Raw genomic sequence first — 23,476 nt, forward strand, 5'->3', positions numbered from 1 at the left:
TAGATCTCTACCTTGAATGCAAACAAAGCAAATGACAGATTAAAGATATGTATTAGCCATATTTCTGGAGCTGAGAACACTGACTGCATGTGAGATGGTTACACATCATAATCTTTGAGGCAGAACTGATTTTGCTTGTTTGGGGCATTGCTGCCAAAATAAAGGCAAAATTTCCAGAAAGTCTTCACCTTCTGTACTTTTTCAAAATCCCAAGTCCCCAAAATGCCGTTTCCACGTACTTTACAAAAACTTCTGTCTGCCGGTGCATGCTAGGGATGCTGTTAATGAGGGTACCAGGAAGAGTTCCTGACCTGCATCCTTGCTTCAGCTACCTTGGATGTTATTACTTGGTAGGGGGTTGGAAGGAGGGAAGATGTCCAGTTTTACCGACTCAAATTCTTCTGGTTGAGTTGTTCTAGATTCCATTTTTTTCTTCTTCTAGGGATTTCAGTGGGCAAGAAAAGTGAACAGTAAATACAGAGTTAGGGAGGCAAAGGCTACATACATCAGGGAGCACGGGATTTCCTTTTCGGTGGCCCATGAGTTCACTGATTTGTAAGACTGGGGCTGATCTGGGAGTCACTGTCCCCAATTAAGGGACAAAGCCATTTGGAGAACTCTTAGCAGCCACCTGACTATACTCTAGAGACAACACATCACAGAGTTCCATGGACAACGTAACCTGATACCCTACTTGGTTACTTTCCTTAAAATGTCACCAAGCTGTGCAGTGTTGGGGCCACCCAAGGTCTAAGTGTAGAGGAAACGTTCTCTCACCACAGAGGCAAACTTGTGACACGAAGGAAGTGCGCTGTGGCCCTTCCCCACCTCGACCCCATGTCCCTGGTCTTAAAATAACTCATGGCTCACACTCAAATTAGCATCCTTATCCTCAAAATACACATTTATATTTCATATCAGCAGGCTTTAAAACACATTTTGCCTGCAGCAGGACAGGGGTACAACTGTACACACTTTCCCAGGAGCTGAACGATTCACCACTGAGCAGACACCTTCCAAGCAGCCTCTGTAAGCTGGGGACCTGTGCCACCTCTTCTCAAGAGCAGGGCCATGGAGGGCATCCCTCTACGAGGGAGTAGTTATCTTCGTTCCAACCCTCAGGGGGAAATAGCTTGCCCCTGATTCTGTTCTGTTAAGAGGCTTTGGGAAGTGGCAGACCTAAGACTGAGTCGGCCATACCGCTCATTAGCTGTGTGAACTCAGGCAGGTCGCTTAACCTTTCTGAGCCCAAGTTCTATATGTGTAACATGGCAGTGATATCATCTATCCATATGGTTGTCCTGAAAAGTTAATTCATCCAGGGACGTCCCTGGTGGTCCAGTGGTTAAGACTCCATGTTTCCAATGCAGGGGGCACGGGTTCGATCCCTGGTCAGGGAACTAAGATCCCACATGCCACATGGTGTGGCCAAAGAAAAAGCTAATTTATCCATTTTAAATGACAGTGCTTTCCAAACTGTGAAGCACTGTCTGATTTTGAACCCAAATTGCTGTCACTGTTCTTGGCCTGTTCAGAGTCCAGCTTCGGCAGCATTTCTAGAGGGGTGTCTCGTGTGCGCCCAGGACTGAATCCACGGTCCACGTTGATAGCAATCCATTGCTCCCACTGCCAGACCTGTGCCCCTCCCCGTCCAGCGGACACAGCGTTTTCCTCCCCGTGCCGCCGGCCTCCTGCAGCCCTGCCCATGTCTCTCCCTTTGCTCTGCCAGGCACAGCCCTAGCCCTGGGGACTACACAGCCATGCAGAGTGGAGAAGGATTATTCCCTTCCCTTGTGGGGTCCCAAGGCAGTGCGGCTTGGTCTCCAGTATGTGAATATGGAGAAACAGCTATTAGCTATTAATAATATTGTTATTATTACTATTATTATAGTAAAATACACATAGCATAAAATTTGCCATTTTAACCATCTTAAAGCGTACAATTCAGTGGCATTAAGTACATTCATAATGTTGTCCAACACTCACCACTATCTAGTTCTAGAATTTTTTCATCACCCCCGCCCAGGAGCCCCATACCCACGGGCAGTTACCCCCCAGCCCCTGGCAACCACTAATCTGCTTTCTGTCTCTGTGGATTCGCCTATTCTGTACATTCCATATAAACGCAACTATCCAGTATGTGGTCTTCGGCATCTGGCTTCTTGCCCTTAGCAAGAAGTTCAAGGTTGCCCTTTGTGTTTTTACTTGGTGCTCTTTCCCTCACTAGGCCCGGGCGTGCGCCAGGGGACTGGGCTAAGGATGGGCTTGAAAAGCCATTACCATCACGCTCTTTGCAGGATTCCTGGTCACTTGCAGTGATAAACCCCGCCCGCTTCCCTCCTCCTTAGCACGGGTCCTCTCCCCTCTGTAAGTGTATTGCTATAAGGCAACTCAGGTCCCAGCCAGGCCCAGAGCTTGTAATCCTTCCCAGCGGACTCTCAAACCCAAGCCTCCAGTTTGCCAACCATGCCCACAGATCCCCGAACCTGGAAAGTCCCAGAAAATGCTGACACTGAGCCCCTGACTACACTGATTATAATAGTCTGATGTTGTACTTTGTGTTAACGGAGGTGAGTGAGCGTGTTGCTAAGAATCACACTTCCTTTAGCATTTGAGTCCTATTCGGCTTTCTGTGAATCCCAAGGTGTTTCAGTACCTTGCAAAGTACAAGAAACGTTTGTATTTCTCCAGCATCATTCACGGCCTTGCCCTTCATGGGCAGGTAGAGAGGATGAGTTTACTTTCCGTTTCTCTGCCTTGGAAGTAATTGTATGTAAAGCCCATCCCATATAGTTCTGATACCTCTGTGGTGGAGCTTTATTTATGTGCCTGGTTTCCTGAGAGCACCTTTAACAAAGATCCCAAAGAAAAAAATGTTTCTCCTAAATTAGTTGATATATAGAAACTGAACAAATGGAGACATGCAAGCTTCTTGACTTCTCCTTTGTGATATTAAATTATTTATTTGGGAAGTTCCAATTCACTGTAGGAAATTCCAAGTTCGATAGAAAATTGTTTTGTGTTTCTTTTTCAAAATTGTAAGTTTTTAAAATTTCAAACATCCTGATGAAAACTTCTGTGCCTCTCTTTTAGTTCTTTCATACCTACTGTTAATGTAGTTAAATTTTATATTAAACATTGGCCCATGGAGTGTATAGTAACCAGACATAGAGGAAATAATCATAAAAGGACATAAATACCAGGGAAGAAAGTAAAGTCTTAAATCTTCTGTGAAATAGGGTCAAAGCTTTACCCCCAACAATCATCATTTTATCTGCAAACATCCTCTGTAGTTCAAAGATGTCCTCGAACCTTCCTAACTTGTATCTGTATCAGTATGCTTTGTACAATGAGCGATTTAGAGGCTCCATATTTTAGTATTTTTTTGCTTTTGTTTTCATATTATTGTGTAGGTGCCTTTGGCATTTTTTAGACCGGAGTGGCATTCTTGTACAGCCCCCTCATGCTTTTCTTTGCATCCAGTACATACCTGAACATATTTTGTTGTCCATCGTTTCTTGCTTGCAAATGTCAAATTAGTTCATGTAACTCAAAGAGGTTTAGTTTAGGTTAATGCCTTTCCAGGCAAGATGCGGGTTATGGGAAAGACATAGCCAAGCAATGTGAACTCACCAACATCAAGAAACGAAGACATACTTGGGACCACGTCTCATTAGTAGGTTAGGCTCTGCGGCACCTACCCGTCTGCCAATGTCTATCTGCCAGTATTCCCCAGTCTTTCCTGTTTTCAAATGCTGATTTAGATAAATGCTTTTCTAACCAAAATGAAACAGTATGGTATTTAAGTCAACCATGAAAATAAGCACCGACATATGTGCCCCCCACCTGAAAGAAATCAGGACAGGCTTGATTTGAATCAGGCAGGAGGCCAGATGCAATCAGGTTCCCAAAGGCTATAACTCCACCAAAAGGAGAGCTCAAGCCCCACTCCCCCAGGACCCTCCCTCCAGATTGCAGAAGATCCTGGGGGCTCAGAATTGAGCTGGGTTCCCAGCTGTTCAATAAAATGTGATTTTGTACAATAGGAGCAGGGAGAGGGGAAAATGGCAAAACCAGATCATTCTCTTAAAGTTCCAATAAATGGGATGCTAACTGGTTTTTTTTTTTTTTTAATATGGACTTTATTTCTTAAAGCAGTTTTAGGTTTGCAGCAAAACTGAGCAGAAAGTTCCGAGTCCCCATTGACTGGGTATTTTCCAGCCCTCTCTCTCACAAGCTGTCTCTACCTGTAGAGTCCCAGAGCACTCTGGATTTAAATGAAAGGCAGGACGCACACTGGGCTGAGTGTTTGAACAGACCTAGAGTAACTCACTGACCCAGCGAGGACTTGCCATCCCCACTGGTCCAACATGGAAGCTCGACATGGACCTGAGAGCCCAGCATTGGTATTTGGTGCCCCTGGGAAAGGTCAAGCTCTCATTTCATCAATAGAGCTATGCCTTGCTTTAAACAAACCCGATTATATATTTAAAATCTGACTTATACCAGTGGTGAATTGAGAGTGATCCATCTTCCCACCACTTTCAGAGACAGGCTCCCACCTCTCTAAGGTCTAAAATCATCAGAACGGCCCAAAGTTTCTGTTCCAGGCAGTCCATTCTCCACACTGTCCTTCAGAAACATCACCTAAGCCATACTGTCATCTGGGTGTCTTCCCAGCCTGGAATATCCTCTCTTCCTTCCTTCTGGGTATAGAATTCACTCTCTTGAGCCCTCTCGGTCCTCAGAAACACCGCCTTGGCCTCTCTAGCCCACAGAGAAACCCCTCTCCTCATTTTCCTGGACCTTTTGGTCAGTTTCCACACTCTTGACCATTTAGGGAATTAACTGAGATGGATCAAGCATCTCAGTTAATTAGCAGGACTGTAACAGGCACCCCAAACCTGATTATTTCTTACGAGTTAATCTTATATCCACAAATATACTATAAACTCCTTAAAGTCAGGACTATGTCTCCCTGTTAAATCCTACATACCACCAGACACAGCACTAGTGCCTAGCTGGTGTTTTCGTTGCAGAAAGTGATTCTTAATTTTACAAAAATAGTCCCTGGTTGACTTCCTTACAGAGAAACTTCTTCAGATGTGCTCAACATAAGGTTCAAAATACATATATTTTTTAAGAACATCTTAGTTGTATGAAGTCAGGTGTATGATATGTCACTTTACAGAACCATTAGATTTTTTTTTTAAAGGAGCTTTTTTTTTTTTTTTAATGGGGACTAGTTTAATGTTGCAAACAGGAGTTACTACTTTTGGGAATCTTGACTAATTCTAAGTAGGGGAGGAACAGGATAGCATTGCAGCCAAGGCCTATGGGTTCAACATTGATCCTTATGTTTATTTGTAGGCTTATTAGAAAGCTTTTAGGCTGATATTCAGGCAAAGAAAAAAGTGAACTTGTAGCAGTACTTTTCTCTAGATCATTCTTTGGCCGAACTGTTTTCCTGCTGCAGAAATTGTTCAGGGCTAGATGGGCACATGAGAACAAATATAGTGAGCTCGGTGTTAAGACAACTTATCCCACCAACGCTTACTTTTCACAGAACAAGGAAATCTGGAAAGATGACTTCATCTTCTCGGTTCCTGGCTTGTCCTTGAGGTGCCAGTGTGACAGCACAGTGCACAGTCGCTGACTATAACCCTTCCGGTGTGGGGCTGTGTCTCTCTGATGAGCAGGCAAAAAGTTCAGACTCAAGCTTTTGATTCTGCAAAACTAAGAAGCATGTACTATCTTTAAATTTTTTTAAAAAAACGGTAGAAACTTGAAACTCAGTGTCTAAGCAAATTGGCGGAGGTCTGAAGCAGCGAGTAGAAATGACACCATAAGTGGTATCGATGATGAAAAGGAGATTACGAACACTTTAGCTTTCTGTTCTTAACTCCATTTGAGCATTTGCCAAAAGAATTAAATGGGTTGAACTTTAAAAATCTAAATCAGATCTTGAAAGTCTACGTGTATTTCCCAAGCAGTGTGGAAAGGAAGAGAGGGAGAAAGTACTTAAAAATTACCTCTGTTCCTAGTACACCCGCTTGGTTTGCTCCGTCCCTTTGGAAGTAATGCCTGATGGGTTACACTCTGGTCCTCCCTAAATTTTAAAATTTCCCCGGAAGTGACTCTTGTTCTCGCAGTGCCCCGCAACCCTCTGAAATACCACGGAGTTTCAGGGCATGAAGGTAAACTTTTTCTAAGGCGGAGCCGTCTCGGCTCGCGGGGTGCCGGCTGTCAAAGGCACAGCACGCGGTTTGGTCGTGTACGTTTCAGCTCCACGTGTTTGTTTCAGCTCCACGTTCCCTCTGTCTCCTCGCAGCTACCTCATCCCTCAACTCCCAACTGCAGCAGCTCCAGCAACTGCAGCAGCTCCAGCAGCCGCCGCCGCCTCCGCCGCCGCCGCCCGCCCCGCCGGGCAGCCAGCACCCGCAGGTGCCCCCGCAGTCCCAGCCGCCACCGCCGCCCGCCTCCCAGCCGCCGCCGGCTCCTCCCGCCCACCCTCACCCCCAGAACCGGAACCAACCGTCTCCAACTCAGCAGAGCTCCAGCTCCCCTCAGAAAGCCAGCCAGTCTCCGGGACACGGCCTCCCGTCGCCGCTCACGCCACCCAATCCTCTGCAGGTACGCGCCCCGCCCCGCCCCGCCCAGGGCCCAGGGGACCGGGCCGCCGGGTGGCGCCCTCCCCGGAGGCAGAGGGCAGGCCAAACTTAGCATCCACTTCCGCAGCGTCTAATTCAAATTGATCTCGTAGAAGGAGGGAAGAGGGAGCAGATAGCGGGCAACTGGGGATGCATGTAAACGAAACAAATAGAAACCCATTGACGTTGCCCTCCGAAGGATAAATGTTATCTGTTTCCTCCTGTGAGAGGCCAGCACAGTAAGTGCGCTTGTAGCCTGTAATAACTCCACTTTATGATACTTTCTGAAGGCAGCAAAGATAGCATCCAATTAAAATTATTACTAGCAGAGCTTTGTAGGCCCGTGGAGAACTGCATCTCCTGTCCATGAGGCATGGTGGTTATTTCTCTATATTATGAATATAGCAGTGTCTTACCTTAAGTACTTGGTGCTCTTTTGTTTCTATTTTTCCAAAGACTCTCTGGGGTTAGGAAGGTAAAGAAATTTAACCCCGGTCTTATGTCCCAGATTCCAACCATTACTCCATGGATTAACAAGTACTCTAAATTCATGCCGAGACCCTCCACAAATATGCATCTTTATAAAATAATAAAGCTTCCATACATTTACTTTATTGCTGTGAAGCTGAGGGCATCCAAAATAGAATTTCAGGCTAATCATGAAAGCTCATCTTTAATCTACTGTCATCGGGAAGCAATGAACAGGAGCATTCAGGAATATATAATTTTAACATTCAGAAACTCATTTTCAACTTAAATGCCTTTAAAATAAATTAGCTTTAAAAGATAATGACTCTGATGTCAACAGACCAGATCCAGACATTAATAGCTCAGTTTTGGACTTAAAAAACATAATGATGTTTTTTTCCAGGAAGATTTCAGATGATTTAGTACATTTGTAGTGCAGTGACACATTCCCACAGAGTGGAAAGCCTATGCACTCATTTCAAAGGCCAGCTCACCTCCCTCCTTGATGGTGAGCGCTCACACTGCAGTCAGTGCAGCCCTGCCCCACCCGAGGACCAGAGTGATGTTATCCTTGGGTCCAAAACAGCAAAGTATGCAGAGTCAAGATAAATTGGCACGCAGACAGAAAGGCCAGTGGATTAGAGACTTAGTGTTTTAGAAACGATTTAATTTGTTGTCCCGTAACTTTGTTTCTGTGTGTTTGGCTTCTCAGTAGTGGCCCAAATTTTCTTGGAAATGGGAACATTCGGGTGAGATGAGTAATTGTTTTCCTTGGTACTTGGGTCATGGCTACTTGCAGTTTGAGCATTTTCTCGAGTTGGGTTTGAAGGTGTATTTTTTAAAATCTTACAAGTATGAGACAACACTACCTTTGACATAAGACTGAAATGAACACAGGCTAAAAAACTCTTGCTTGTACACTTGACATCTATGGGGAGAGTAGGTCTAATCAAATTTACCAGATGCATGATGAGAGCAATCCTAATGTTTTCAGCATTTGGAATTCAACTCTGATTATTCCCAAGAATGGGTTTAATGCTTTTCTAAGAGCAGTTAAATTAGATCTATCTCAACACCATGTGATTAAACATTTCCTCTACACAAGCCGTCAAAATACGTGAAATTACCAAAGAAAACATCCTTCTCTGAGGGATGAGATTACTTAGTCCTGCCCCTAGTTGGCCTACTTAGTCCAGTATTCTGTAGAGTGGAGTGAAAGCTTTGAGTTCTGTGGACGTCAGCCTTCTCAGAACACAGTCAACATCTTACAAATCTCTATCAGCCAGTAAAAGGCAAGTGTAGACTACCCATTTGAATAGCTATTGACAGGACATTAGATGAGATGACCGCTCAGCCTCATGAAAAACAAATTCTACGAGGAGAATTTCCCAAAGTTCTCCTAATAGTTTCCCATGGAAATCCGGGAGCTGTTTTGTTTTTTGTTTTTGCAACAAAAGAAGGCTCAGAATCACATTTATTTCTTTATAACCCTGAGAGAATATTGTAATTTTTCACTGTTGGAGTTTTAACTTACAAACTTACTAAGTATATTGATGAGATAATACTCTAACTTCTTCTGTGGGTCTAATGAATGACCACTGAATGGGTGATGTGGTGAAACTTTAAAAAATATTACTGAGTAGATAGAGAACTAATTTTGAATAAGTCTACATCAGTAGGCATAAAAGGATTTTTTTTTTCTTTCACGATAGGCATGTGTAAAGGAAATTGAGAAAGCCATGGTTTTGAAATTGAGAAAGCCATCGTTTTTCTCTACACTAGCTGAAGGGTTTTTGAATTTGTGGAACATGGAATGTTTGAACTTTTGAAAAAGAAAACTATTTAAAAGGAACTGAAAGATATTTAACTCTCAAAGGTAGCGATCTTTATGAACTAGAATGAAGTGTTTGTGTTTGAAGGTTTTTAAGAGACTAATGATGAACTAAATTCATATATGACAGCTTAAATTCTATTTTACAGTTCTTTATTTTCATGTGAGCTTTGTCTTTTTACGTTATGCAAAATCAGTCTGAGACACGTTAGTTTAGAACATGCAACCTAGATTGTCAGAGAAAGCCAATAATTCAGAAGGTTTTTTGTTTAAAAAAAACCCCACAAAACTTTGAAGGATAATAATCATTTCTAAAACTGTACAGATGCTGTCATATCGTCAGAAAAAATAATAAATGAAAGTAGCTTGTATAGGTATATTTGGTGAGGTTATTCCTCAAGATGAAAAAAAAAATTAATAGTGCTGGCAGGTAGTAACACTCTAGACTAAAATTCCCCAAATACTTCTGGTCAGGTTTTTGTCTAATACTGCAATATAATCTGTTTCACTCTTTTACTGAAGGCCATGAAATGGATTGCATTTCCAAAACCAGGTTGTTGTTTCAAGACGGATATGAGTCTGAAGTATTATCACTTCAGAGAACTAATTTTGATTGCTCAAGGTTATGGGAGGGCTGGTGGTCCAGCACGGATACCAGAAGCTGGCCCCTGGAAGCCTGTCTTAAAACTCTTCACAGAGAATCAAGGTCCACTCACCCACAACTTCATTCTCAGGAGGGATGAGAAGTTCTAAACAGGGATTATAAGTGCAAACGTCTTCAGGGGCCAGGCAGCCCATATAAATAAGTAAAGCAGACTAGAGTATAAAACCCAAAATGAAAATTTGAAAACAGTGTGTGGGACGAACAAAATTCATCTGTGAGTTGAATTTAACCATTAGGTTCCAGGATGGATATCAATCCATACTCCTTATTTTTGCACAACCCACCTGCCACAGGCTGCATCAGAATCTAAAACCAGAAATATAGAGTGTGTTGGGTAGAAGCAGATCAGAAACATAAGTGGAAGCAACTTCTTTTTTTTTTTTAACATCTTTATTGGAGTACAGTTGCTTTACAGTGGTGTGTTAGTTTCTGCTTTATAACAAAGTGAATCAGTTATACATATACATATATCCCCATATCTCTTCCCTCTTGCGTCTCCCTCCCTCCCACCCTCCCTATCCCACCCCTCTAGGTGGTCACAAAGCACCGAGCTGATCTCCCTGTGGAAGCAACTTCTTGAGGGGAAAGATATGGTCTAATCATTCCTGGGTAGAAAAAACAATACACAGGTTTAATTTCAATATACGATATTGATCTGGATGAAGACCCCATAAGCCTAAGAATGGTGAAATACCTCCTTCCTATGACCTCTGAGATGACTTTTCTTGAGACTTTTCCTTGGGAGTTTTTAACTTGTACTAAGGAAATTCCAAACATTGTGTGGAAGGCCTGGTATTTTCCTTCACGAGTGATCTGGGAATGAGCTGGACATAGTTGGAACCTAGTCATGGTGCCATAGGAAGAGGGAGCTTGTTCTCATTCTGACCCTGCTTCCAACTAACTCACAAATGGAACAAGTTCTTTGGACTTCATTTTCCTCGTCTGTTAAATGTGTGCTGAATATGATTTTTAAGATCCTTTTCAGGTCCTTGAGTCTATGATCTAAACGTTGGTAGGCCTCTAGAATTTTATTGGATACTGAAAACCCAATGGTCCTGAAGATTCTCTGAGTATTCTTCAAGGTCAGGTTAACTTCTTCCCACTCAGCTGGGTGGCAGAGTAGAAAGAAAGTAAGAACAAACATAAGTGGGGTAATGATAGCAGAAGCAGATTTTATCTTAGCCAGAGAGTCCAAATGAAAGTCAAGTTTTCATCCTCAGAGAGTCACCACTGTAAACTCTGGTCCCTGATTGCTTTTTCATACCTATACATTAGAGAAGCTTAAGAAACCAAATGCTGCATTTAACCTTGGCCTTCTGCATACCATCTTGCATGGCAGGAAGCAGGATCATCTTTTCCTTTTCTTGTTGTATTGCACATTTTAATAAAAAAAAAACAGAGGGAGAGAGAGATAAGTGGAAGCAGTTAGCGGGGAGAAAGCTATCTGTGCTTATATGAGGAATGAGGAGCACGGTCACCGCCTCAGGGGTGAAGTTGCTCGAGAGAGAGCGTAAAATTGTTCTCGACCACGTGCATTTGCTAATGTAAAGGTCTTGGTACCACTCAGGCATCCAGGAGTAAAACTGCATTCAGATTCCACCTCTGCAGTGCAGCAAGCTCAGCCTCCTGATCTTCTCATGTGGGATGTTTCCCCCTCCCCCAGCAAACTTTCAGTACTACTTTCCAGAGTGACGGAGAGGGTGGTGTATTATCACTTTTTAAAACAAAGAGCCCAAGCCCTCAAGAAGGAGTTAGACCTACATGATTTCCATCCTTTTAAAGCAAATGGTCTCCAAGCGTGTCTCCTTCCCGTAGAAAAGGCCCAGTGCCTGGGGCCAACCCCCTCTCTCCCCAGCAGTTAGTCTTAATTTAATACAATATGAGTCAAAGCTTGGTGGGTCTAAGTGTTTTTTCATCTATAAATAGAGAAGGTAAAATTAAATACTTTCTGGAACTCTTTCCCTTTTATTTGGAGTTTTATGTTACAAACCTCTAAAACTCACTTGAGTGACCTATGCAGGTACAGGGGAGAAAAAACTCTTTTTTTCCTCTATTCTTCCTAGGTTCTCAAGCTAGGGGCCTGTAAAGTAGACTAACAAGGGACGGAGTAAGAAGAGAAAAACAAACAAAAGTTTACGACACGTGCATCGTGCATACACACGGGAGCACTTAGTGATGAGCAACTCAAAAGGGTGGTTAAAACTCGGGCTTCTATAGCATCTTAACAAAAGAACAATACATTTTTAGAGAAGTGACAAGACCGAGGAAAAGGACTATGAGCTTCTAAGTGTGGCAAACTGTGGGAAGGCAAATATATGGGGAAACTAATGGTAGATAAGCAAGATTTGTTATACAGATTCTTCTGGTGCCATCTCTGGGCTGATAAGGGTCTAGACTTGTCTCCAGTAATTAACTCCTGTCCTTCCTGGTAGAGGGGGGAGGGGAGCCACCTTTACAAATTTATGTCCTGCCTTTAGGCAGAACAGGAGGTTGGCAGAGAGCTTTTCTTGTATCTACTGATTCTCAGTTCCCTTCAGTGCAAAATAATCCTCATGTCCAAGTGGCATATTTTGGGATGGCATATTCTGGTACCTTTCGCAGGCATATTTATATAACCCCTCTGTGGTCATTATAAATTCTAGTAGAACTCAGTCTACACAGGGCTGAATCAAGTGTAAAATTCTCCTCGCCTGGACCAAGACTAAGATAAGACAAGTGAGGTATTCATTCTCACATGCAGGATTCAAAGCGCATGCAAAACTGCAGTCATCAAGAGAGATCATATTTTAATTCAGTCTTTAAAAAATCAAAATGAATGCCAAAATCCATGATGAACTAAATATCGCATTTTAAAATATAGGATCAGTAATAGTATTGAGCCATATTGGAGTCTGAGGCAAAAGGAAAAATCAGTAACACTGATTTTGTTGGTCATGAATTTTTTGCATTCATTTTGACTTTTAAAATATCGCATTAGATGTTCTTCATCTTGATCAATGTGTGGGGGGCACGCCCTTAATTTTTTTTTTAATTGCATATATATTTATTTATTTACTTACTTATTTTTGGCTGTGTTGGGTCTTTGTTGCTGCTCGTGGGCTTTCTCTAGTTGCGGCGAGCAGACTTCTCATTGCGGTGGCTTCTCTTGTTGTGGAGCACGGGCTCTAGGCGTGCAGGCTTCAATAGTTGCGGCACACAGTCTCAGTAGTTCTGGCGCATGGGCTTAGTTGCTCTGCGGCATGTGGGATCTTCCCGGACCAGGGTTCGAACCCATGTCTCCTGCATTGGCAGGCGGATTCTTAACCACTGCACCACCAGGGAAACCCAACACCCTTAAATTTTGTGCCTGAGATGAGTTCCTCACTTGTCTCAGCTTGGCTGCCAGCTGTGTAAATGGTATACTTAGCAAATACTCTCCAAGGTCAACGGCATTCTGTCCACTGGAAATTTCAGCCAGGTGTTGGATGCCACTTTCTAGTTGAACTTGAAAATCGTACCAAATTTTGCACAGTAGAAAAACAAGTGCATGTTGGATAATGGATTGGGACAGGGAGGTGCTATAGAAACCCATCCTCCTGTGTATTGTACAGGTCTAATAAACCAATCACTTTTTATTGAAATGAGATGTTATGGCAATCAAAAAACTTCTTTGGTTGATATTTTTCACTGAACTAATTTATGGTTTATGAGATTAAGTAAGTTTGGTGAAAATGTCAGAAGGATTACTATGTAGACAACATTCTCGCAGAGCAACCCAGGCCATGAGGACCTTTTAAAAACTGGAATTGTCCACACGGAGTGAGTAAGTCTTCCTCTTAGCCAAAGCAAATGCCATTATTATGGATGAGAAAATCCATCCAAGCCCAGAGAGTTCTCACGAAGAGTAAATATAACATACTAATGAAAATGCTTCATAGGCTATACATTTGTTAAGCAAATGTTAATTATACTACAGATATGAAACAGTATGAATTTATTTCTGTTTATTTGACTATCCAGTACATGGAGGGCTTCATTCATGATTCCCTCATTCAGCAAGAGGTCGGGTGAGAGACGGGAGTCCCTTTATCCAACCGTATTCAGCCCTGAATAAAATAAACAAAACATATTTAGCTACATTCTTGGCAAGGGACAATTTTTCCTTTTATGAAAGAAAGAAAATCTCCTTTAAGAAAAAAAACCCTCAGTTCAACATTACTGACATTTCAAAGAATTTATTAGAAGCATTTGAGATCCAGGAGGAACAACAAAGTTTATATTGCTTTGAGAGCAGCAGGGGGAAAAATTAGTTTACCAAGTATATACTTATATACTGTGGTACTTCTTTGTCATTGTCTAGATGTACCATTCCTGGCTACTGGTCCATAGATTAGTCAAATCATGTAGAAAGGGGTTTAGCAAAGAAGGTGGTATGTTCACACCACTGACTTTGGAAGCTCACATCAAGTAGCAGTGGATGGAAAGGATGCCAGACTCAAAAGGGGCCGTGGAAAGATTCCTGCAGCATTTGAACATGGCAAGTTACACCTTCTCAAGTAAGCAGCACCACTCTGATCGCGACAGTGGGGCAGATCCCTGGCTTGTCTGCAGCAAGTTCAGTGGTGAGCGTGGAGCCACACACCCAGCTTGGGTCCCATCACTGTCTGTTGGATGTAGCTGATAAGCTAATCCTAAAGTCTAGTTCAGAATGCTTCTGAAACAGTTTTGCCTGCATGTGCATAGATACAAGTGGCAGTGAGAGCTGCCCAAAATGTGCTGGCTGGCATTTTGCTCTGAATAAGCAAGACATAGCCAGTATTTATGTTAACTTAATACAATATTCTTGTGCTTTCATGATCAAGTGTTATTTCTTGTAGTTTAGCCTCGATTCATTCCCTATAGGCTTGAGGTAAATTTTCCACGGGCTTTTATTTTTGTAGTTTATTTTATTATTTTTTTTACATATACATGTATCTATCCTTTTTCAGATTCTTTTCCCACGGAGGTTGTTACAGAGTATTGAGCAGAGTTCCCTGTGCTATACAGTAGGTCCTTGTTGGTTATCTCTTTTAAATATAGCCGTGCGTACGACGTGTCAATCCCAAACTCCCTAACTATCCCTTCCCCCCACCCTTTCCCTCTGGTAACCATAAGTTCATTCTCTAAGTCTGTGAGTCTGTTTCTGTTCTGTAAATACGTTCATTTGTATCATGTTTTTAGATTCTGCATATAAGTGAAATCATATGGTTTTTGTCTTTCTGTGTCTGACTTCCCTTACTTCCCTTACTATCACTTCATGATAATCTCCAGGTCCATCCATGTTGCTGCAAATGGCATTATTTCATTCTTTTCAATGGCTGAGTAATATTCCATTGTATATATGTACCACATCTTCCTTACCCATTCATCTGTCGATGGATATTTATGTTGCTTCAGTGTCTTGGCTATTGTAAACAGTGCTGCTCTGAATGTTGGGGTGCGTGTATCCTTTCGATCCATGTTTTTCTCCGGATATATACTGGGATTGCTGGATCATACAGTAGCTCTATTTTTAGTTTTTTAAGGAACTTGTATACTGTTTTCCATAGTAGCTATACCAGTTTACATTCCCAGCAACAGTGTAGGAGGGTTCTCTTTTCTCCACACCCTCTCCAGCTTTTATTGTAGATTTTTTGATGTTGACCATTCTGACTGGTGTGAGGTGACATCTCACTGCAGTTTTTAAAAGTCCACAGGCTTTTAAATTGACTCCCAAAGTATAGGCTTGCAAGTGACTATTCTCCAGATTGTAAAGAAAGCACTTTTGCCATTATCTGCATTTATTAAGCACCTATGGGGTGCACTGTGGCCTTAAGCAAGGTTTGTAGAACAGCATAATGCCATAGAGCAAGCGTGATCTTTTTTTTTTAAATATTTATTTATTTATTTATTTCTGGCTGCCTCGGGTCTTAGTTGCAGTGCGCAGGCTCTTTGTTGTGGCGCGGGCTTCTCTCTAGTTGTGGTGCAAGGACTCAGTAGTTGTGGCATGTGGCCTCTCTAGCTGTGGCTCGTGTGCTCAGTAGTTGTGGTGCGTGGGCTCAGCTGCCCCACAGCATGTGGGATCCTAGTTCCCCGACCAGGGATCGAACCTGTGTCCGCCATGTTGCAGGGCGGACTCTTAACCACTGTACCGCCAGGGAAGTACCAAGCATGGTCTTTAGAAGCAAGACAGACCTGGGCTCAGATGCTGGTCCTGCTGGGCAGTTAGGTGAGCTCAACCCATCCTTCCGAGCCTCAGTTTCCTCATTGGTTGGAGGGTCGATGTGAGGATTAAATGAGATGATTTGTATGAGAGTATCTAATTCAGTTCCTAATAGCTGGCCCACAAAAAACATCAGTATCCTGCCTGCCTCTTTGCCTTCCTTGACTACAGATATTATAATCCAAGGAGAACTATTTGAAAAAGAGACCCACTTGAAGTTGAACAAAAAGCAAATAGTCATGGGATTTATAATGCACATGTACACCACAAAATTATGCACGGTATACCACGTGAAACCACTTACAAGCTAGAATGCGGCCAATAATGACACATGAGTTTTGTCGCGTCAGAGAGGTTTGGAGGATTTCCGAGGAGGGGGACTTAGCAGAGGGAGGGTAGAGCTCATGCCGTACAGGTCAGGGCTGCACAAAGGCCTAGGAGGCGTGTGGAGATTAAAGGATTCTCACTTCAACCCACAGAACCTCACTTTCTTCATCAATATAAATAAGAACCAAAATCTCCTATTTCCTTCTAAATTCCCAAAGTTGTGCTTTTCAGTGTGTGAGTAAACAGGAAGAATCTTGGTGTGGCTGACTCTGCCCTTCACTAGCTGTGTGACCTTGGGCAAGTCACCTAATCTCTGGGACTCGGTGTGTCACTTATTACATGGAAAGTTTATAGTAGATAATCTTTAAGTCCTTTCCAGCTTTACAGTCTATTTATGAAATAACACAGATAAGGTGTTTGAATTATGCGGGAAGAAAGAACTACGTATGTAAAACACCGTTACCCAGGACCCATATGTAGGACTCAAGAGATACTCCTGATGCTATTTGGCTAATATTTGCAGTGTGTTTTGAAATTTACAAAGTGCATTTTTATATACATTATTTCATTGGCCTCATGGGTTCACAGTTCTAATAATCATTAGCATTTTTCAACGGTATCTTATACTCTCTAAGGACTTCAGCCTCTCATTTCCTCCTCCCAACAACCAGAAGAGGCAAAAATCATCTTCATTCAGATTCAAGGAAATAAGAGTGTTAGAAAGTTGAAACAGCTTCCTCAGTGTCGTTGTCAGACCTCAGAGCACCTCCGTCTATATTTGACCCTCTCTGCAATGTTCATTTGGGTTGTTGGTGAAATATTTTTTGTTCCTTATTTGGCTTCCAGCATTTCCTAAGGCAACATTTCTCAAAGTGTCTTCTACAAAATTCTAGTCCAAAGAGATTTTATTGAAAATGGATTCCATAGTTTTTGGAATTCCAGCTTTTTTACTTTTCCCCTTTTACACAAAACAAAGTAGAAGAAATAATACAGGATTAAAACTGCAAAAGTAGTTAATTGGTAGAACACGCATACACACAAAAATCCAGATAGGAAGACAAGCTTATTTACAATGAGGCAACACATGTAAATTAGGGTAGTTTGTATACAAAACCTTAAAAAAGAAAAGTCTAACATATGCTACATGAGTGCCACTGTTTACAGCAATGTTGAAGGGGAAAAAAACAACACTTATTTAGGAACAGATACACCACGAGGTCCAGGTTTTACAGCATCCATGCAATAAATTCACAAAACTATATGACAGCTAGTTAATCAGTTTAAGAACTGTTCCCAAATATGTCACATTTCCAGCCCTCAGAGGTTCATTCCTACAGATTTCAACTACTCCATCTATTGGGACCAAAAGCAGCCAGTGTTACCATAAAATGAGAATCCTGAGGCTTACCTTTAAAGGCTTATTCTGGTCTTGAAAAACCAGTAGGATTTTCTACTGAAATGAATCTTGACTAAACACAGGATGAGTTTTGTTCTTTATTGGCTGGTCTTGGAGTGAAGGTCATAGACATGACTCTTAACCTATTAATGTATGTACTTTAGTTTCAGTTAGCTGAAAATCTGAAATTAAAAGTATGCTAAAAATCCTAAATACCATCTTGTGTAAGCCTGCTACTAAAAAGCCTTTAAGGATGTACTAACTTCAAGTTTAAGTCCAAGGGAACAAGAGTTCTAAGCCTGTCAGATTCCCCATTTGGGAGGAAGGATCCATGTTTCCAACAAATTGCTAAATTCTGCACAAGGGAGAAGCCAACACATACTAGGCCATGGAACTAGGTTCATTTTATTCCACGAGGATTCTTCTCCCACGGTATCGAAACAGAAGGAGGAGTGAATCTTAATTGGTCTCTTCATCAGAAGTGGTAAACTTGGTTTCTATATTCACGAAGCCAGACAGTTGTTTAAGCAGAGTGTGGAAGCAGACAGTAGAACCAGCTTCCTGTAGTCACAGACCACTATCTTGTATCCAGCTAAAGCTAAGATCAACTTGAACAGTTATCCCAAACCACGGTTAACTGTACTAAAGGATGAAGTCCACCACTATATTATTTTAAAAGTAAGAGTTCAGTTAACCCTGGGTGAGAAAAACCAAGACACGTGGTAATGATGAATGAGTTGTCCGTATAAGGCCAGCTGATGAGAACACAGCCACGAAGACACTGGGCATAAAGCCTTGCTTGGCAAGTCGGAATTTCTACGAACTAAGCGCAGAATGAGGGACAGCAAAGAGCCACATCTGTAATGTTTTAGTATCCAGACAGCATAACAGACACTGTCCCCAAGGACACCATTAATCATACTGAATAAAGCAGATGCATTATTCATTTTTCTTTTCTTTTTGTTTGAGAAGCTTTTTTATCTCTGTTTTGGCCGTTCCAATGTACTTCGAAATGATTCCATGTTGGTTTAGTCCAGGAAGCAAGAGTAAGAAAGTCACTATCAGGTAGAAGAGACAGATGTTGTGGACCTGCTGTCCCACCCAAGCAACCACAGCAAGGGAAATGATCATGGTCATGAAGTACATTTTAGGCTTTTCTTCCTTTCGTGTAAAGAGGCGTTTCCACCAGCCCATAGCTCTGCGTCAAGTTTTTACTAGATTGCTGCAAATTTCATGGAATCACTGCTGTTGCTCAGTGGTCCATTTATTGGAGCCAAAAATTCTAGGCGCTAGAATGGGAACAAGGTAGTCAGCCAAGCACAGAAACATAACAAAACAGGAAACTCCTGACAGAACGGATGGATCTAGATAGTAGATAGTCAGAAACACCAAAGAAACCACACCCATGATGGCAGGTGGAAACCAGGCTCTTTCCCATCGGAGGACTTTATCTGCCATTAGCATCACTCCTCCCCATCCTTGAAGCTGCTCTTCCAGACTTGCAGTCTCTGCAGCCAGCAGGTTGGTGCTGCGTTATCTCCTTTTGCCACCGTTCACGAGGTGCCCCCTCAGCGAGCCCAAGACGCCCCCAGAACTGGCTTTCCTCAGAGCCACTCACGACAACCCTAGCCTCCTGGGTATATCTTGATGAATATTAGAATACTAAAAGCTAAAAGACATCCTGTAGTAAAGATGTCTAGTTAACATCATTTAACCAAGAAATTCCCGAACTTATGTAACCACTGAACCTTTTTCTTTTTCATATAACACTGATTAATATCCCATGGGAAATTCCTTCAGCAACCACTGCTCTAAGGCTTCCTTCTCTATTGTACAATCCGCACAACTAAAATAACCTTGCCTTTCCTTACCTAGAACATCATGGAAAAATCCACATATCTAATCCAATGGATTGGACAGTGGAGAAAAGAAAGTATAGAAAGATCGGGGAAAGAAGAGAAGGAAAGACTCAAAACCAAAGTAAGAGCAGGGAAAGCCGAAACCAAGGATGGTCCTTACAGTTGGCAACAAGCAAAATCACTGAGTCAAAAAAACGAAGGAGGGTCTGGCTGGGGTGCCCCTCATGGCGGCTGAGGTCTTGGACACCTTCTCCTTCACATGGTCCTTCCTCCCCTCTCCTCTTCTTCACTGTCCATCATTTCTCCTGTTCACACACCACGGCACCTGGAATCATGCCTCCCCATGCCAGGACCTGGAGAAGTGAGAGCAGGGTACCGCTGGACCATATAGCCCCTGGCAAACCCATGGAATCAGTAGGCCAGGGAGAGGGCACACCCTCCCTTCCTCTCATCTCCACCCTTCCTGTCTCGTGACTGAGGAATTTCCAGGAGTCAGGAGAGCCCCCAATACCCTGACAACCTCGATCTCCACCCTTGTGTTTTAAGAGGGGTTGGATTCCAAACAACAGGTCAAGTCAGTCTAAAATCTGTAGCCAGGACTAAGTCCTCTAGGGTACCAGGCTGTCAAAACCCCTTGTCTGTGGGGCATTGTCATAGTTATAAAGCTCTTATCCTGGCTCTTTTTCTGTTTCCTATTTAAAAGAAAAAAAAAAAAAAAAAAAGACCCTCCAAGGCACTGGTGTTTTCTTTCTCTTTCATCCCCCACTGTTGAGAAGTAAATTGGGCATTCTGGCTTCAAACACCAATGCTGGGGCCCTAAGAGTGCAGAGATAAGATAGAGAAAGGAGCCATATTGAGAAGACCAGTTCCAGAGTCTCTTTTTTCATGCATAGGAGGAACCCATGTGGCAAAAGTTCAGTTGCCCCTCAGAGTGGCCATCCACGGGAAAGGGCAGTTCCGTGTTGTCAGCCACACAGTGGGGATGCCTGCAAGGCCACAGATGAACACAGTGGTGCATTTGTATGCTGACAGCTCTCTTCTGGGAACTAGTGTCTGAAGGCCCAGTTGGGCTCCAATCAATGCAACCTTTCCAACCCGATACATTTTGTCTGAACTGTCATTTGACAGGGATCCGCCTGGCGCCACCACTTAGTTTTCTACACCAGAAAATATTTAACTGACATAAAAAGGAAGTAAAGTTAGGGATCTCCTTCTTCTTCTCAGCTGGACTCCGTACCCTCCCAGAGGCTGGCTGCTCTTTGTTGAACTCTTTGTCCTTTGCACTGGGAGGTTATGAATGTGGCATTTAAAGAGAGCAAAGCAATGTTGAAGGCTTCAGAGAGGATAAGATTTCAGAGAAATCCTCTCACTTCCCCCAAGGAAAGGTCTCCTGAGCCTGGCTGGCTTGGAAATGTCTATATTTTAAATCAGAGGGGAAATAATCTTGTGCTCTTGTCTAAGGTTCTAAAAAGTAACATTCCTTAGAGTAGCTATCACCTGCAGTATTCTGTACCCCATGGAAGGAATTTGAACAATTTAGGGCAAAAACCAAATGGTCCTTGGAACCAACCTGGACAAGGCAGAAAGTTATTAAAGGCAGAAAGCAAAGATGGGGTATTTTCCAAGCTCCCTGCATGTAACAATCACAGTGGATTCATTTTAAGCATCTTCAAGGTACCACCTGCACACCATTTTCATTGCTAGTGAGTCTCCTTAAGTGATGAAGTGGGGGTCTTCATACCAGAAAGACCCCGTATAACCAAATATTTTCTAGGCCCCAGGGGCCCATCATCTCACTGCCTTGCTTGACTCCCTCCCTCTTCTGGACTCAGCCAAGCCACAGCCTCTACAAATAGCTGGGGCCATGCCCATACCACCCACTGTATTTTGTTCCATCCTTTACCTTCTTTCCCAAAAGACAGTTTCCAAACTCAATGCCAGTGGCTCTCTGCATGGGATGCACATTGGGATTCTCTGAGGAGTTTTTTAAGAATACCGATGCCTGGGTCCCACCCAGAGATTCTGACTGAACCTGAGTGGGGCGAAGCGTGGGTAAGAGCCTTTTTTTTTTAAGTTCCCCGGGAGATTCCAGTCTGGGGCCAGGGTTCAGGACAACTGCCTGTGGTCTTATATCAATAAATAGGCTCCCAATTGTTCATTTCTAAAAGAGCAAATTCCTACCTCCTGTTTATACAAAATGCTTTTTACCAGATCTGTTGGCTGCATGCGTTGGCGCTAACTTTGCTTCTGTGATACAGTAAAACTAGGTCTTCATTTCTCAGAAGAATGAACCCGTGTTAACTTCTGCCTTGCCCCTCCCCAGATTCACAGCCCATCATGGAATGAAAACAACCATGTCTGTATGTGTGTGTCTATATACAGTTATCCACTAGAGCCTCTTCCCAGTTCTGAAGTTGGGTTATTAGCCAGTGTTTGCAGAAGAATCTCAAACCTGGCGATTCACATCTGATACTCAGATTGTAACAGGGGAAAGAGAGAATCCTTTCAGAACGTTTAACATTCTCTCCAAACAAGAACAACTGCTGCTGATTGAGAGCTTGTTAGATGTTCCAACTGCTGTTCACGTGTTGACCCATCTAATCTATACTAGGACTTTTCAAGCTTTCGTTACATATGAATCCCCCTGGGACCTTGACAGATGTGGACTCTGATTCGGTAGCTCTGGGGCAAAGAGCCCACCCCAGAGTCTGCATTTCCAACCAGCTCCCAAGGGGATGCTGATGTTGCTGGTCCCTCGCCCATACCTTGAGTAGCAAAGCTCCACTCCGTGAACTTTGGAGGCCCCACTAGCGCCACTTCACAGATGAGGAAGTTAGGGGGGAGGACCTATGAGAGGCAAGATGCAAACCGAGGTCTCCCTGACCTGAAACCTTGTCCACCGTGCAAATCTGCCTCTTTGTATTCTTCTCACTGTGGCATGTCCATCTTTCAAAAGAGATCTCACTTAAATCACATAATGATTTCTCTCCTTGCACATGAAGATGGAGGTAGATGCCCTGGTGGCAGAAAGACTCTAACTTTCATGTCTTGGTCTTTCTTCCTGATTTCAGTTTTGCTCTTACATGGCTCAAGAACCAGTTAACTCTGAGGTTGGGGGTGAGGACTCAGCCACATCTTCTCTTTATTTAGTAAATACACTAGTTTTGTTGAAAGCATTTCCACCAAATTGAAACTCAAGTACGAAGAGATGAGAGTGGCCTGTGGCCACTAACTACCTTAGAGCTGAGATAGCCGACAGGATCTCTGTGAGAAGTCAGAAGGTCTCATTCCAGTTTTTAGACCCTAGATCGCCTTGCTACATAACCAGATACAAAGATCACAGCTACCTACTTTCCTGCCACGGCCTTTCACGCAGCCATGAAAGTGCCCTTGAGACTGTGTGCCTCAGAAGAGGGGGAGGGAGTCTCCTCTTCCATCATCATTTCAATACACTTTTTCAAGAGCAAAAGCCAAGCTACATGCAAAACAGGTGGCAAAAATCATTCAGACCCAGAGTCAGAATGTAGTGGCTGGTGAAAAATCCTATAGTGCAGCTTGTAAGACTTCTCAACGCTCTTAATCAGGGGTGTGGGAACGTGTACAAAATGACGTTCAAATTCAGCATCTTCACTCCAGCCACGTTTGTTCTCCGAGATGGCCATTCCTGTTAGAATGGAGAATTTGCTTTATGATCATTGGGAGCTGTGCCCTCATGGTGACGCAGTGTTCTCATGGTGACGCAGTGTTTTCTTCGTAAATGCGAGATAAGAAGTTTTCGAAAACATCCACCCTTCTAAAGTTCTTGCCTGTCGTTTTATATTTCCTGTAAGTGTCATCTTGTATTTCCAGTAACTCAGGCACATCCTTGACACCAGCCTGATGTCTGCCTGATCGAACAGGCAGGTCCTGCTCATTAGCATCTTCATCTTCAAAGAATAGAGACCTACCTGAACTTGTACAAATATCAGCCACTAGCCTTAGGACACATATATGAATGCATGGGTGGACCTAAAAGAAAACAAATTGGGAAACTACACCCTTAAACCCTGCCAATGTGCATC

General features: G+C 42.9%; 1 protein-coding gene and 1 pseudogene across 3 annotated transcripts in view; one reads left to right on the top strand and one right to left on the bottom strand.

Moving 5' to 3' along the window:
• The window catches only part of POU6F2 (POU class 6 homeobox 2), a gene marked incomplete at both ends in the record, with an annotated part of 471,443 nt that overhangs the window by 345,674 nt on the left and 102,293 nt on the right, over positions 1-23,476 (top strand). For both annotated transcript variants that reach the window (XM_079711059.1, XM_079711060.1), the window contains one exon: positions 6,332-6,633. In XM_079711059.1, the coding sequence (XP_079567185.1) occupies positions 6,332-6,633 (302 nt within the window). The remainder of the gene's footprint in view (positions 1-6,331; positions 6,634-23,476) is intronic.
• On the bottom strand, positions 18,496-19,091 carry LOC307058330 (ADP-ribosylation factor-like protein 6-interacting protein 1; annotated as a pseudogene). The gene has a single exon. The product of its transcript is annotated as an ADP-ribosylation factor-like protein 6-interacting protein 1 (transcript).

The sequence above is a fragment of the Hyperoodon ampullatus genome (genome assembly GCF_949752795.1).
Source record: "Hyperoodon ampullatus genome assembly, chromosome: 9".
In the NCBI taxonomy this organism is placed as follows: Eukaryota; Metazoa; Chordata; class Mammalia; order Artiodactyla; family Ziphiidae; genus Hyperoodon; species Hyperoodon ampullatus.